The sequence below is a fragment of the Dermochelys coriacea genome, chromosome 15, assembly GCF_009764565.3.
Source record: "Dermochelys coriacea isolate rDerCor1 chromosome 15, rDerCor1.pri.v4, whole genome shotgun sequence".
Classification (NCBI taxonomy): Eukaryota; Metazoa; Chordata; order Testudines; family Dermochelyidae; genus Dermochelys; species Dermochelys coriacea.
In genome coordinates, this window is record NC_050082.1 from 866,757 (window position 1) to 880,973 (window position 14,217).

The 14,217-nt window shown below is 53.4% G+C and overlaps 1 protein-coding gene across 6 annotated transcripts in view; it reads right to left on the reverse strand.

The window, feature by feature from the left end:
• LOC119843649 (acyl-CoA dehydrogenase family member 11-like) overlaps positions 1–12,414 on the reverse strand; it is a 37,957-nt gene extending 25,543 nt beyond the window's left edge. For 2 of the 6 annotated variants that reach the window (XM_043497959.1, XM_043497958.1), the window contains exon 1: positions 10,952–12,414. In XM_043497959.1, the coding sequence (XP_043353894.1) occupies positions 10,952–11,254 (303 nt within the window). In that variant the 5' untranslated portion in view covers positions 11,255–12,414. The remainder of the gene's footprint in view (positions 1–10,951) is intronic. The other 4 variants (XR_006275853.1, XR_006275852.1, XM_043497957.1 and 1 more) reach the window with 4 other exon arrangements.
• Between the last annotated feature and the right edge of the window lie 1,803 nt (positions 12,415–14,217).

Consider the following 14,217-nt stretch of genomic DNA (forward strand, 5'->3'; position numbering starts at 1 on the left):
AGAGTCAGGATGAGCTCTACCCTGACATCTGGTAGCGAGTCCTGATGGGTTGTGGAAAAGAACTTCAGGGGCTGATCTTATTTGCATAGGCACCCCACCCTGCCTAGATGGTCACTTTGGCTGCTGTAGGAGCCCCAGTTTCTCTGTTATTGGGGCAGAAATAAACTGTTATTATCCTGATTATGTGAATCAAGGACAGTAGAACTGTACTTGGCCTTTTGTTATGATGGAGGGACTCACCATCAATTAAGCAGCACTCGCTAGGCAAGGGTCATGGGTTCCAAAACCCAGGGAAGAGAGGGCTAGCTAGCTGGTTATGTGGGTAGGTCTACCTGGCCTGGCCTGGCCTGGCCTGGCCTGGCCTGCTTACATGCTAATTGCATCTTGTTTCTCTCTCCACTGTAGAATATCAGAGCTAATTTTGATTCTATTAGGAATCTAGTTATAGGCTGATAAGTTGAATTCACTTTGGGCCAATGGTGTACCAGCACTGAGGGTCCCCTACTACAAGCTGAAATCACAAAAGAGCTAATCTTACTAAGAGCTGAAATCACTGAGTGTTGTGTTAAGTAGTGGGGAAGCCTGAAGATATATTGCAGAGCAGTTTGCAGGACGGTTGTCAGAGCAGAGCGGCTCTTGGAGCAGAGCAGTTTGCGGGATGGCTGGAGCAGCTTATGGGATGGCTGGTAGAGCACAGTAGCTGGTGGAGCAGAGTGGAGCAGTTTGTGTGATACCTGGAGCAGCTCATGGGGGCGGCTGGCAGAGAGGAGCAATTCGTGGAACGGCTGGTGGAGCGGAGCGGAGCCCCATGGACAAGTGGGGCAATCGGCTTTGGACCACGTAATGTGCCTCTTAACCCCCTCCCCCCCATCTCCACCCAGGTTGGGAGGTAAAACTCTGCAGATAAACTTGCGAACTCTGGTGCTGCACTGACCAGGGACAGAGACTTTTGGGGTGTTGGACTTTTGGGACTTTGGGAGATTTTGGGTTGCTGGACTCAAGAACCCAAGTGAAAGGTCATGCCCCAATTTGCTCATGAGTTGTGTTATGAATCCTGTTGGTGGTGTTTCCCCAACATAATGCCACATTGTTTCTGTTATTAAAAGGCTTTGCTACACTCAGACTCTGTGCTTGCAAGAGGGGAAGTATTGCCTCTTGGAGACACCCAGCGGGGGTGGTATATATTGTCCCAGGTCACTGGGTGGGGGCTCGAGCCGGTTTTGCATTGTGTTTGGAATGGAACCCCTAGATACCGAACCCGGCCCTAGTTGCCTCCAACTCTGATGGGAAGAAGGGTTACAGTAGTAAAACATGATCATGAGCTTGCAGCAAACCCAAAGTGCAGTGCTTTGTTCAATTCCAAGCAAAGTGTCCCCACCCTCCAGGAGGGGAGAGACTGGCAACCTGCCTGGTAATTCACATGCACTCCAAATGGACCTGCGACAATTACCTTTGTAATTCAGGATGTTGCCCAAGAGTCCTAATAGGCGTGTTGCCTACCACCTGGTAGAAGGAGATCACTGTCCCTGCATTTGTGACCACAGAACATAACATCCCAGCAGCATCTTAATGGTGCTCTTCCACTAGGATCATCCAGGAACCATCTAGTCCAAAGCAGAATTCGCTAACTGCCATGCAGCCTCATTCAGTGTTTAACCGTATTCAGTGCTTGGATAGCCCAGTGGTCGGTGTGTTAGAAATGTTTTAACACAGAGATGATAGAGAGATGATCCCTTACGCTACAGGGCATTTTACAGAGAGATGGAGGAGTTCCATCTCTTTCAGTGATGGGGAAGGTCAGCAATGCAGAAACCAAGTGTTCACAAATCTGTATTATCACTTCTACAGTCAGACCTGTTTCCACCACTAGAAACAGAAGCTTCTCTAGAGGGAGATGGGCTCCCCCAGCACCAACAAAAACCACACATAGGAACACAGTAGTGGCAGAGCCAAAAAAGTACCCAGAAGTCACCTACTACAGGACAGGCCCAACAAAGAAAATAACAGAACGCCACTAGCCATCACTTTCAGCCCCCAACTAAAACCTCTCCAACGCATCATCAAGGATCTACAACCTATTCTGAAGGACGACCCATCCCTCTCACAGATCTTGGGAGAGAGGCCAGTCCTTGCTTACAAACAGCCTCCCAACCTGAAGCAAATACTCACCAGCAACCATACACCACACAACAAAAACACTATCCCAGGAACATATCCTTGCAACAAAGCCCATTTCCATCTGTGTCCACATATCTATTCAGGGGCTACCATCATAGGGCCAAATAACATCAGCCACACTATCAGAGGCTTGTTCACCTGTGCATCTACCAATGTGATGCCATCATGTGCCAGCAATGCCCCTCTGCCATGTACATTGGCCAAACTGGACAGTCTCTACGTAAAAAAATAAATGGACACAAATCAGACGTCAAGAATGATAACATTCAAAAACCAGTCGGAGAACACTTTAATCTCTTTGGTCACTCGATTACAGACCTAAAAGTGGCAATTCTTCAAAAAAATACCTTCAAAAACAGATTGCAATGAGAGGCTGCTGAATTGGAATTAATTTGCAAACTGGATACAATTAACTTAGGCTTGAATAAGGACTGGGAGTGGATGTGTCATTACACAAAGTAAAACTATTTCCCCTTGTTTATTTCCCCTCCTACTGTTCTTGTAAACTGTTGGAAATGGCCCACCTTGATTATCACTGAAAAAGGTCTCCCCCACACCCCCCGCTCTCCTGCTGGTAGTAGCTCACCTTTCCTGATCACTTTTCTTACAGTCTGTATAGTAACACCCATTGTTTCATGTTCTCTGTGTATATAAAATCTCCCCACTATATTTTCCACTGTATGCATCCGATGAAGTGAGCTGTAGCTCACGATACCTTATGCGCTAATAAATTTGTTAGTCTCTAAGGTGCCACAAGTACTCCTTTTCTTTTTACGGATACAGACTAACATGGCTGCTACTCTGAAAGGAGTGGAAGGGACCTCTTGGGTCATTGAGTCCATATCCCTTCTATTGCAGGCAACCCCATTATATAATCCTGATCAGAAACTTATCAAGCTCCATTTTAAGACTAGTTAGAGGTTGTTTGCCCCCGCTACTTCTATTGGAAGGCTGTTAATTACAATGGTAGCCATCATGTTTTCTTTGCATTAAATGAAGTCATTTAAGCTCACAGCTGGGAGGTACAGGGGACTTCTCTCTGGCTGCAAAGTCCAGCTGCAGTGAACATGAACTTTCTTCCAGTTTCCAGAAATCACCTTAGAGTACATGGAATCAAGAGATCTTCCACCACAACCCTAAGGGTATGTCTACACTACGAAATTAGGTCAAATTTATAGAAGTCGATTTTTATAGAAATGATTTTATACAGTCGATTGTGTGTGTCCCCACTAAGTGCATTAAGTCGGCAGAGTGCGTCCACAGTACCGTGGCTAGCGTCGACTTTCAGAGCGTTGCACTGTGGGTAGCTATCCCACAGTTCCCCCAATCTCCACTACCCATTGGAATACTGGGTTAAACTCCCAGTGCCTGATGGAGCAAAAACATTGTCGTGAGTGGTTTTGAGTACATGTCGTCAGTCGCCTCTCCCTCCGTGAAAGCAACAGCAGACAATCGTTTTGCGCCTTTTTTCCTTGTGGATGCCATACTGCTTTCAGCAGACAGTGCAGTAGGACTGCTAACCATCGTCATCGAACCTCCACTTCCACTGCCACTCTGCTCTCCTGCTCCTGCTCGTCTTGATAGCGAATTTCTCCATGTTGGCTGTCATGGGCTCCCGCTTTTGCTGCAACTCTGCTCTCCTGCTCTCCTACAGAAGCCATACCACAGCAAGCATGCAGCCCGCTCAGCTCAGCTCACCGAAACCACTGCTGTTGTGTCCTGGTGCTGTTGGCAGTAGATGGTGCAGTAGGCGTGCTAACCATCATCATCCACTGCTTCCACTGCAACTCTGCTCTCCTGCAGACGCCATACCACGGCAAGCATAGAGCCACTCAGATCACCGCGGCAGTTATGATCATTGTAAACACCTTGCGCATTATCCAGCAGTATGTTCAGAACCAGAACCTGCAAAACCAGGCAAGGAGGCGATGGCAGCGCAGTGACGAGATTGATGGGGCCATGGACACAGACTTCTCTCAAAGTATGGGCCCTGACAATTTGGCCATCCTGGTGGCAATGGGGCAGGTTCATGCCATGGAACGCTGATTCTGGGCCTGGGAAACAAGCACAGACTGGTGGGACCGCATAGTGTTGCAGGTCTGGGATGATTCCTAGTGGCCGCGAAAGTTTTGCATGCGTAAGGGCACTTTCATGGAACTTTGTTACTTGCTTTCCCCTGACCTGAAGTGCAAGAATAGCAGCTCTCACAGTTCACAAGTGAGTGGCGATAGCTCTCTGGAAGCTTGCAATGCCAGACAGCTACCGGTCAGTCAGGAATCAATTTGGAATGGGCAAATCTACTGTGGGGGCTTCTGGGATGCAAGTAACCAATGCAATCATTGAGCTGCTGCTATCAAGGGTATTGACTCTGGGAAAGGTGCAGGCCATAGTGGATGGCTTTGCTGCAATGGGCTTCCCTAACTGTGGGGGGGCGATAGACAGAACACATATTCCTATCTTGGAACTGGACCACCAAGGCAGCCAGTACATAAACCGAAAGGGTACTTTTCAATGGTGCTGTAAGTACTGGTGGATCACAAGGGATGTTTCACCAACATCAATATGGGATGGCAGGGAAAGGTTCATGACGCTCGCATCTTCAGGAACTCTGGTCTGTTTGAACAGCTGCAGGAAGGGACTCACTTTCCAGATCAGAAAATAACGATTGGGGATGTTGAAATGCCTACAGTTATCCTTGAGGATCCAGCCTACCCCTTAATGCCATGGCTCATGAAACCATACACAGGCACCCTGGACAGTAGTCAGGAGCTGTTCAACTATAGGCTGAGCAAGTGAAGAATGATGGTAGAATGTGCATTTGGATGTTTAAAAGTGTGCTGGCGCAGTTTACTGACTCGGTTAGACCTCAGTGAAACCAATATTGCCATTGTTATTACTGCTTGCTGTACGCTCCACAATATCTGTGAGAGTAAGGGGGAGACATTTACGGTGGGGTGGGAGGTTGAGACAAATCACCTGGCCGCTGATTACACGGTGTGACAGTTCTGTTTCTCCTTGAGGAAAACCCGCCCCCTTGGTTCACTCTACTTCTATGTAAGCCAACCGCCCTTCCCCTTTCAATCACCATTTGCAGAGGCAATAAAGTAATTGTTGTTTCAAATTCATGCATTCTTTATTAATTTGTCACACAAATAGGGGGATAACTGCCAAGGTAGCCCAGGAGGGGTGGGGGAGGAGGGAAGAACAAGGCCAAACTGCACTTCAAAACTTATTGAATGTCAGCCTTCTGGTGCTTGGGCAGTCCTTTGGGCTGGAGTGGTTGAGTGCCCAGAGGCCCCCACCCCCGCGTTCTGCGCTGGTGCGCTGGTGAGGAGGCTATGGAACTTGGGGAGGAGGGTGGGCAGTTACACAGGGGCTGCAGCGGCGGTCTGTGCTCATGCTGCCTTTCCTGCATCTCAACCATACGCCGGAGCATATCAGTTTGATCCTCCAGTAGCCTCAGCATTGCATCCTGCCTCCTCTCATCACGCTGCGGCCACGTATCATCTTGCTTCCGCCACCTCTCCTCGCGTTCATTTTCTGCTTTCCTGGACTCTGCCATTGTCTGCCTCCACGCATTGTGCTGGGCTCTTTCAGTGCGGGAGAACATCTATGCTTATCTATGCTAGCCTCTGGGATGGAGATGATAGGTGGAGCGTTGCAACATTTGCACCTGCGGGAGGAAAAAAAAGGGAGAATAGTATTTAAAAAGACATTTTAGAGAACAATGGGTAGACTCTTTCATGGTGAATGGTTTCAAACAGCAGTGCCCTCCTTTCCCATTTCAACCACCTGTTGCGTTGGCCATTTAAAAAGAGGGGCTGCGGTTTTTGGGTTAACGTGCAGTGTTAACTCTTCCCCCCCCCCATTCTCTGGGATGATCGCTTCACCCCTCCTCCCACTGCGTGACTAGTATTAGGGAAGATCCCTGCCAGCCAAACACAAACAGCTCAGCGTGACTGCCCCCACCCCACCCCCGACTGCGTGGCTAAAAGCAGGGATGATTTTTTTTCAGCGACAAGCAAACAGCCCAGCAGGAATGGCCACCTCTGAATGTCCCCTTAATAAAATTCCCCTATTTCAACCAGATGACCATGAATGATATCACTCTCCTGAGGATAACACAGAGAGATACAGAACGGATGTTGCTTGAATGCCAGCAAACACTGGGATCATATCCTGCCATGCTTTGTTATGCAATGACTCCAGACTACGCGCTACTGGCCTGCCATGGTGAAGTGTCCTCCCTGGAGGACCAAATTAGGCTGCCCTCCCCAGAAACCTTTTGCAAAGGCTTTGGGAGTACCTCCAGGAAAGCTTCATTGAGATGTCCCTGGAGGATTTCCGCTCCATCCCCAGACACGTTAACAGACTTTTCCAGTAGCTGTACTGGCCACGAATGCATCCCAAGTCTTCAGGGCAAATTAATCATTAAACACACTTGCTTTTAAACCGCGTATTATATTTACAAAAGGTACACTCACCAGAGGTGCCTTCTCCGCCTTCAAAGTCCGGGACCCCGGATTGGGAGGGTATTAGATCCAGGGTGATAAACAATTCCTGGCCGTCAGGGAGAGTGGTTTCATCCTCCGCCTCATCATCATCTTCCTCATCCCCAAAATCCTCGTCCCTGTTGCGTGAGACTCCCCCGTTGCAGGAGTCCACATACAGGGGTGGGGCAGTGGCAGGGGCACCCCCTAGAATTGCATGCAGCTCATCATAAAAGCAGCATGTCGGGGACTCTGACCCGGAGCGGCCGTTTGCCTGTTTGTTTGTTTTTTGTAGCCTTGCCTGAGCTCCTTAAGTTTCACGTGGCACTGCTGCGGGTCCCTGTGATAGCCTCTGTCCTTCATGCCCTTGGAGATTTTTTCAAATATTTTGGCATTTCATCTTTTGGAACAGAGTTCTGATAGCACGGATTCGTCTTCCCATACAGCAATCAGATCCCGTACCTCCCGTTCGGTCCATGCTGGAACTCTTTTGAGATTCTGGGACTGCATGGTCATCTGTGCTGATGAGCTCTGCATGGTCATGCCAGGTTTGCCAAACAGGAAATGAAATTCAAAAGTTCCCAGTGCTTTTCCTATGTATTTGGCCAGTGCATCTGAGTTGAAAGAGCTGTCCCGAGCGGTCACAATGGAGCACTCTGGGATAGCTCCCGCAGGCCAGTACCATCAAATTGCGTCCACACTACCCCAAATTCGACCCGGCAATGTTGATCTCAGCGCTAATCCCCTTGTCAGGGAGGAGAACAGAAATAGATTTTAAGACCCCTTTAAAAAGTCGACAAAAATGGCTTTGTCATATGAACAGGTGCAGGGTTAAATCGATCTAACACTGCTAAATTTGACCTAAACATGTAGTGTAGACCAGGGCTAAGAGATGCATCTTTGTTAATAACCTCTGAACACAGCTGCATGGGGAGTCAGGCTCCAGTGTGGTATTTGCTTGGATGGGACATGCAGAGCTTCACACACTCCTGTACAATTTCCTGTCTCATGCAGCAATCACCAGACCCCTGTCACGTTGCGTTAGGTAAGGGGTCTTTAGGCTTGGATCTTCCCTTTCAGTGGTGGGACAACACTGCCCCTCTGTGGCCAAATATGTAACTGTATGAAATATCCTGCAACGATTTCCTGGATACTGTCCCAGCCAGGTTTCAGAGTAGCAGCCGTGTTAGTCTGTATTCGCCCAGCCACTTTCTCTCTTCAAAGAAGAGCTCTCGCACCAGGGGACACGCATCAGAATGAAAGCATGGTTCCATTCACTCTTCAGGGGGCTTCAAACTATTCTTGCCACAGGTGCCAGTTAAGAAGGTCTTCACGTTTAACCAGGGCATCCTCCGTCTCAGGCCCTGTTCGTTCACCTGATCTGTCAGCAAGGTTGCAATGCTGTCGTTGTGACACCTCATCCTTCTCTTTAGCAACAGGCATAGCTGTTAAAAAAGCAGGTCCCCAAAGCAGCCATTGCAGTGTTACAGACATAGGACTATGGTTTTATGGCAGGGTCGAGCGAAAGAAGAGACCAAACAGTGACAGAAAAAGCTTCAGTTCAATCACTGAGGGCCAGATTCTGCCACCCTTTTCATCCTGAGTAATACCTAGCTTTAGAAGCAATAGGATGACTTGCAGTGGAACAAGTCGCAGAGTCAGGTGCTACTCAGCATGGATAACAATGGAAGGATCTGGCCCCCAAAGCTGAAAAACTGCAGTAGCCTGTGGAGCCTGTGCATGCCCCCATTCAGAGGGGAGTACAGCTGGTGGAATAAGCCACACCCCCATCCCCAAACTTCTCTGGGATTTCCTACAGAGGTGAGCTCCATGGCACGAAGAGAACATCGATCATCCTGCACAGGGTCTGCAAATTCAGCCCCCCTCCGCAGTGACCCCATACAATGCCAAGATCTGGCCTTATTGTCCAAGGGCCAACACAAAGCCTAGTGACTGATATTGCAGGAGGGCAGACACAAGAACTCCTGATCATTCATTTCAGTCTGCCACTGGAGTGGACATATTCTTCTTCCTGAGGGGAACTTCTTTAAGTGCCCTGCTCACAAGGTGTCGTTAAATTAAGAGCAAGAGAAACAGAATGCCTTAGCAGGGTTTGCAGGCATCTCAGTGCATCCTCTGTTCTCCTGGAAATTTTCACTTCAATGCAGACTTAACTCAGGCCCAGCTGTGGATTTTCCCCTTAACATTCTCTGTGTTCACACATCTGCAGTCCTCTATCAGTCCTACACAGTGAGGTAGCCACCACTCCCTGAGCCGTACAGCAGCAATCATAGGACTGGAAGGGACCTCAATAGGTCACCTAGTCCTGTCCTCTGCACTCATGGCAGAACTAAGTATTATCTACATGTATTACTACCCTGAGGTAACCGCAGTGACAACACAGTCATAACAATCAAGACATGATGGTCCTCCAATCCCTTCCCATAAGTCCCGTGACCAGAACTCCATCTGCCTTTGCTTCACTATCTCTTCTCCTCTGCTTGTCGTTTCTTCAGCTTCGCACAACTCTGGTGTTTGATACAGCACAACAATGTCCACTACCATGCAACCTGTGCAACAGCCTGCGGCTCCCAGAGCAGGCAGACAAGTTGTCCCACAACACCCTGCAAATGTGAGCACACAGCGGCACAGAGAGTTGTGGTGCTGTGGACCCTGGGATAGATGCCCAGATAGCTGCATTGTTTGTCATAGCCAGATGCAGGGCCAGTGCTGATAGGGGGCATGACAACACAGCAATGTGGTCACCCTGTCGCGGGTTAGGCTACCATAGGTTAATTTAGGCCCTGATTGTTTACTCCATGCTTGGCATGCAGTGAAGGCATTGATAGGCTAACAGAACAGAGGAGTCATGTCTTACCCTAACCTACCCACAAGACTCAAGGTACTGCGATAGGTACCCCCATGGCCCCACAATATGCCAACATTTTTATGGCTGACTTAGAACAACGCTTCCTCAGCTCTCGTCCCCTAATGCCCCTACTCTACTTACGCTACATTGATGACATCTTCATCATCTAGACCCATGGAAAAGAAGCCCTTGAGGAACTCCACCATGATTTCAACAATTTCCATCCCACCATCAACCTCAGTCTGAACCAATCCACACAAGCGGTCCATTTCCTGGACACTACTATGCTAATAAGCGATGGTCACTTAAATACCACCCTATACCGGAAACCTACTGACCGTTATAGTTACCTACATGCCTCCAGCTTCCATCCAGGACACACCACACGATCCATTGTCTACAGCCAAGCGCTACGATATAACCGCATTTGCTCCAACCCCTCAGACAGAGACAAACACCTACAAGATCTCTATCAAGCATTCTTAAAACTACAATACCCCCCTGCTGAAATGAAGAAAACAGATTGACAGAGCCAGAAGAGTACCCAGAAGTCACCTACTACAGGACAGGCCCAACAAAGAAAATAACAGAACGCCACTAGCCATCACCTTCAGCCCCCAACTAAAATCTCTCCAGTGCATCATCAAAGATCTACAACCTACCCCGAAAGACGATCCCTCACTCTCACAGATCTTGGGAGACAGACCAGTCCTCGCTTACAGAGAGCCCCCTCTGTAAAGAGGTGCCAACTCTGTCCACATATCTATTCAAGTGACACCATTATAAGATCTAATCATATCACTCACGCCATCAGGGGCTAGTTCATCTGCGCATCTACGAATAGGATATATGCCATCATGTGCCAGCAATGCCCCTCCTGCTGTGTACATTGGCCAAACTGGACAGTCTCTACACAAAAGAATAAATGGACACAAATCTGACATCAGGAATCATAACATTCAAAAACCAGTAGGAGAACACTTCAACCACTCTGGTCACTCAGTAACAGATTTAAAGGTGGCAATTTTGCAACAGAAAAGCTTCAAAAACAGACTCCAATGAGAAACTGCTGAACTGGAATTAATTTGCAAACTAGATACCATTAATTTGGGCTTGAATAGAGACTGGGAGTGGCTGGGTCATTACACAAATTGAATCTATTTCCCCCTATTAAGTATCTTCAGCAGGAAAGCTGGAAAAATTTGTATAGTGGGGGTGTGAAAGCTATTGAACCAAACTGTAAACCCTGAATATAACGGAATCCACTTCGAGCCAGTGGGTGGAGCAGCACCCCCAGCACTGCTAATTCCAGCACCTATACTCTGCAACGATACCAAGAGACTGAAAAGGTGTCCACAATCTCAGCAATAGGGGGTTGTACTGTACACACAACACATACACACATAGGTCAAACCTGGGATGGCAGGTGTGTTTTCAAGTAACGCTGAAGGAAAGCATCTTCTAGGTACTGGTTTCCAATCCTGGGCTGCTCTTGGAAAAAGGTCCCAACTTCAGTCCTGGCAAACGGCACCTTCAGCTCTTGCAAGGTGCATTTGTCCCGGGTCTCAACTTTCTGACTCTGACCCGCAGACATCTTGGTTCCTCTACAGCTCAGCTTTGGGCACCGAGGCAGAAGGCAGCTCAGCTTCCACAGCTTGTGACTGGGGCCAGGGCTCCACGTAGATAAATGACTGACAAGCCTGACCCTGCAGAACATGACAGTGGGTTAGTCCAATTGCTGGTGTTGAAAACTGCCCTGGGTTCAATCCTCAGTCCACGACTGTGTCTGCGTTTAATCACAGGAGCCCTTCAGGAGCTCAGGAAGCAATTTAAGGAACTCTTCTTGTTTCCCCTCCCTCTGGGGTTGAGGTTCCAGCAGCTACTGGCTGCCTAGTGGAGGAAAGGTCAGGGGGAGGGAGGAGAGAGAAGCACCAATAAGGGTACATGCGTGCAACATTTACGCTGGCTCTTCTTGCCTGTCTGTCAAACCACTGATTTGAACCTGCCTATTTGTGACACTCCCAGAGCTGGGGAAGCCACATGAAGTTCTCAGAGCTGGGAACTATAGAGAATAGTATGCGATGTGATAGTCTGCAAATAATAATGCAAAGTACACACAATTAGAGAGATGAGGAGGGGAAATACCACCACCACCAAGGTACTGAACCAAAACCCATCCTCAGCATTCACTTGTTCCCAGGCACATTGTCCTGTTTCTCGGGGCTCTGTTGCGGTAGCATGGGCGTTTGCGTCTTTCCCTGTACGCGTTCTACAGCTGGGAATAAAGTTGATTAGCCCACTCTGACTTCAATCCAAAGGGAAAGGCCGCTGTAGCACAGTCCCCATTGAACTGTCCTCCTGCATAGGGCCTGAACTGGTCAGCCAAGTCACAGAAAACAGGAACGGAACAATGTGGGCTTTGGTGACATTAGCTGCTCCAGCACTGAGCAAGTGGCTCTAAATAACAGCTGAGCGTCCGATAACACAGGTGAGGAGCCAGAGACTGTGTTCGCGGCGTAGAGGGGGATGGAACAAGATGGGACTCAAGCGCGTCCCATCCATCCCCGGGCAGCATCTCCCAGGCTAGGCGCCCCAGGGCATCGTGCCGCAGCCATTCATCCTGGGGTGCTGAGGGAAGACGCGGAGGGAGGCCTGGATGGCCACAGCTCAAATCCTCCCCCCGATTTTACCCCGTTTGTCCCAAGGGGCGGATGAGGAATCGTACTCGGACAAAGGGATTTCAATGGGGTCAAAGGGAGGGCGGCGTCCGGAGCGGGGCAGCAGGAACCCTCTGAGGTTCCTCCGCAAAGCCCTGAGCGGCCTGCGCCTTCCGGCCGCTCCCTGCAGGCCTTGGGCGGGAGCTCAGAGGGGCCCTGCAGGTAACCCAGCGGAAGAGGCGACGCTTGTGGGAGGAGGGGGCCGAGGAGAGGGCGGCCCGCCCGGGCCATAAAGAGCAAGCGCGGGGCGCTGCGGGCGGGGTCTGAGCGCGGGGCGCTGCGGGCGGGCGGGGGCGGGGTCTGAGCGCGGGGCGCTGGGGGCGGGGTCTGAGCGCGGGGCGCTGGGGGCGGGAGGGGGCGGGGTCTGAGCGAGGGGCGCTGTGGGCGGGAGGCGGCGGGGTCTGAGCGCGGGGCGCTGGGGCGGGATCTGAGCGAGGGGCGCTGTGGGCGGGAGGGGGCGGGGTCTGAGCGAGGGGCGCTGGGGGCGGGGTCTGAGCGCGGGGCGCTGGGGGCGGGAGGGGGCAGGGTCTGAGCGAGGGGCGCTGTGGGCGGGAGGGGGCGGGGTCTGAGCGCGGGGCGCTGGGGGCGGGGTCTGAGCGCGGGGCGCTGGGGGCGGGAGGGGGCGGGGTCTGAGCGCGGGGCGCTGTGGGCGGGAGGGGGCGGGGTCTGAGCGGGGGGCGCTGGGGGCGGGGTCTGAGCGCGGGGCGCTGGGGGCGGGGTCTGACCGAGGGGCGCTGGGGGCGGGAGGGGGCAGGGTCTGAGCGCGGGGCGCTGGGGGCGGGGTCTGAGCGAGGGGCGCGGGGGGCGGGAGGGGGCGGGGTCTGAGCGCGGGGCGCTGGGGGCGGGAGGGGGCAGGGTCTGAGCGCGGGGCGCTGGGGGCGGGGTCTGAGCGCGGGGCGCTGCGGGCGGGAGGGGGCGGGGTCTGAGCGCGGGGCGCTGGGGGCGGGAGGGGGCGGGGTCTGAGCGAGGGGCGCTGTGGGCGGGAGGGGGCGGGGTCTGAGCGCGGGGCGCTGCGGGCGGGAGGGGGCGGGGTCTGAGCGCGGGGCGCTGCGGGCGGGAGGGGGCGGGGTCTGAGCGCGGGGCGCTGTGGGCGGGAGGGGGCGGGGTCTGAGCGAGGGGCGCTGGGGGCGGGGTCTGAGCGCGGGGCGCTGCGGGCGGGAGGGGGCGGGGTCTGAGCGCGGGGCGCTGGGGGCGGGAGGGGGCGGGGTCTGAGCGAGGGGCGCTGGGGGCGGGGTCTGAGCGAGGGGCGGGAGGCGGCGGGGTCTGAGCGAGGGGCGCTGGGGGCGGGGTCTGAGCGCGGGGCGCTGCGGGCGGGAGGGGGCGGGGTCTGAGCGAGGGGGCGCTGGGGGCGGGAGGGGGCGGGGTCTGAGCGCGGGGCGCTGTGGGCGGGAGGGGGCGGGGTCTGAGCGGGGGGCGCTGGGGGCGGGGTCTGAGCGAGGGGCGCTGGGGGCGGGAGGGGGCAGGGTCTGAGCGCGGGGCGCTGGGGGCGGGGTCTGACCGAGGGGCGCTGGGGGCGGGAGGGGGCAGGGTCTGAGCGCGGGGCGCTGGGGGCGGGGTCTGAGCGAGGGGCGGGAGGGGGCGGGGTCTGAGCGCGGGGCGCTGGGGGCGGGAGGGGGCAGGGTCTGAGCGAGGGGCGCTGGGGGCGGGGTCTGAGCGCGGGGCGCTGCGGGCGGGAGGGGGCGGGGTCTGAGCGCGGGGCGCTGCGGGCGGGAGGGGGCGGGGTCTGAGCGAGGGGCGCTGTGGGCGGGAGGCGGCGGGGTCTGAGCGAGGGGCGCTGTGGGCGGGAGGGGGCGGGGTCTGAGCGCGGGGCGCTGCGGGCGGGAGGGGGCGGGGTCTGAGCGCGGGGCGCTGCGGGCGGGAGGGGGCGGGGTCTGAGCGCGGGGCGCTGTGGGCGGGAGGGGGCGGGGTCTGAGCGGGGGGCGCTGGGGGCGGGGTCTGAGCGCGGGGCGCTGCGGGCGGGGGG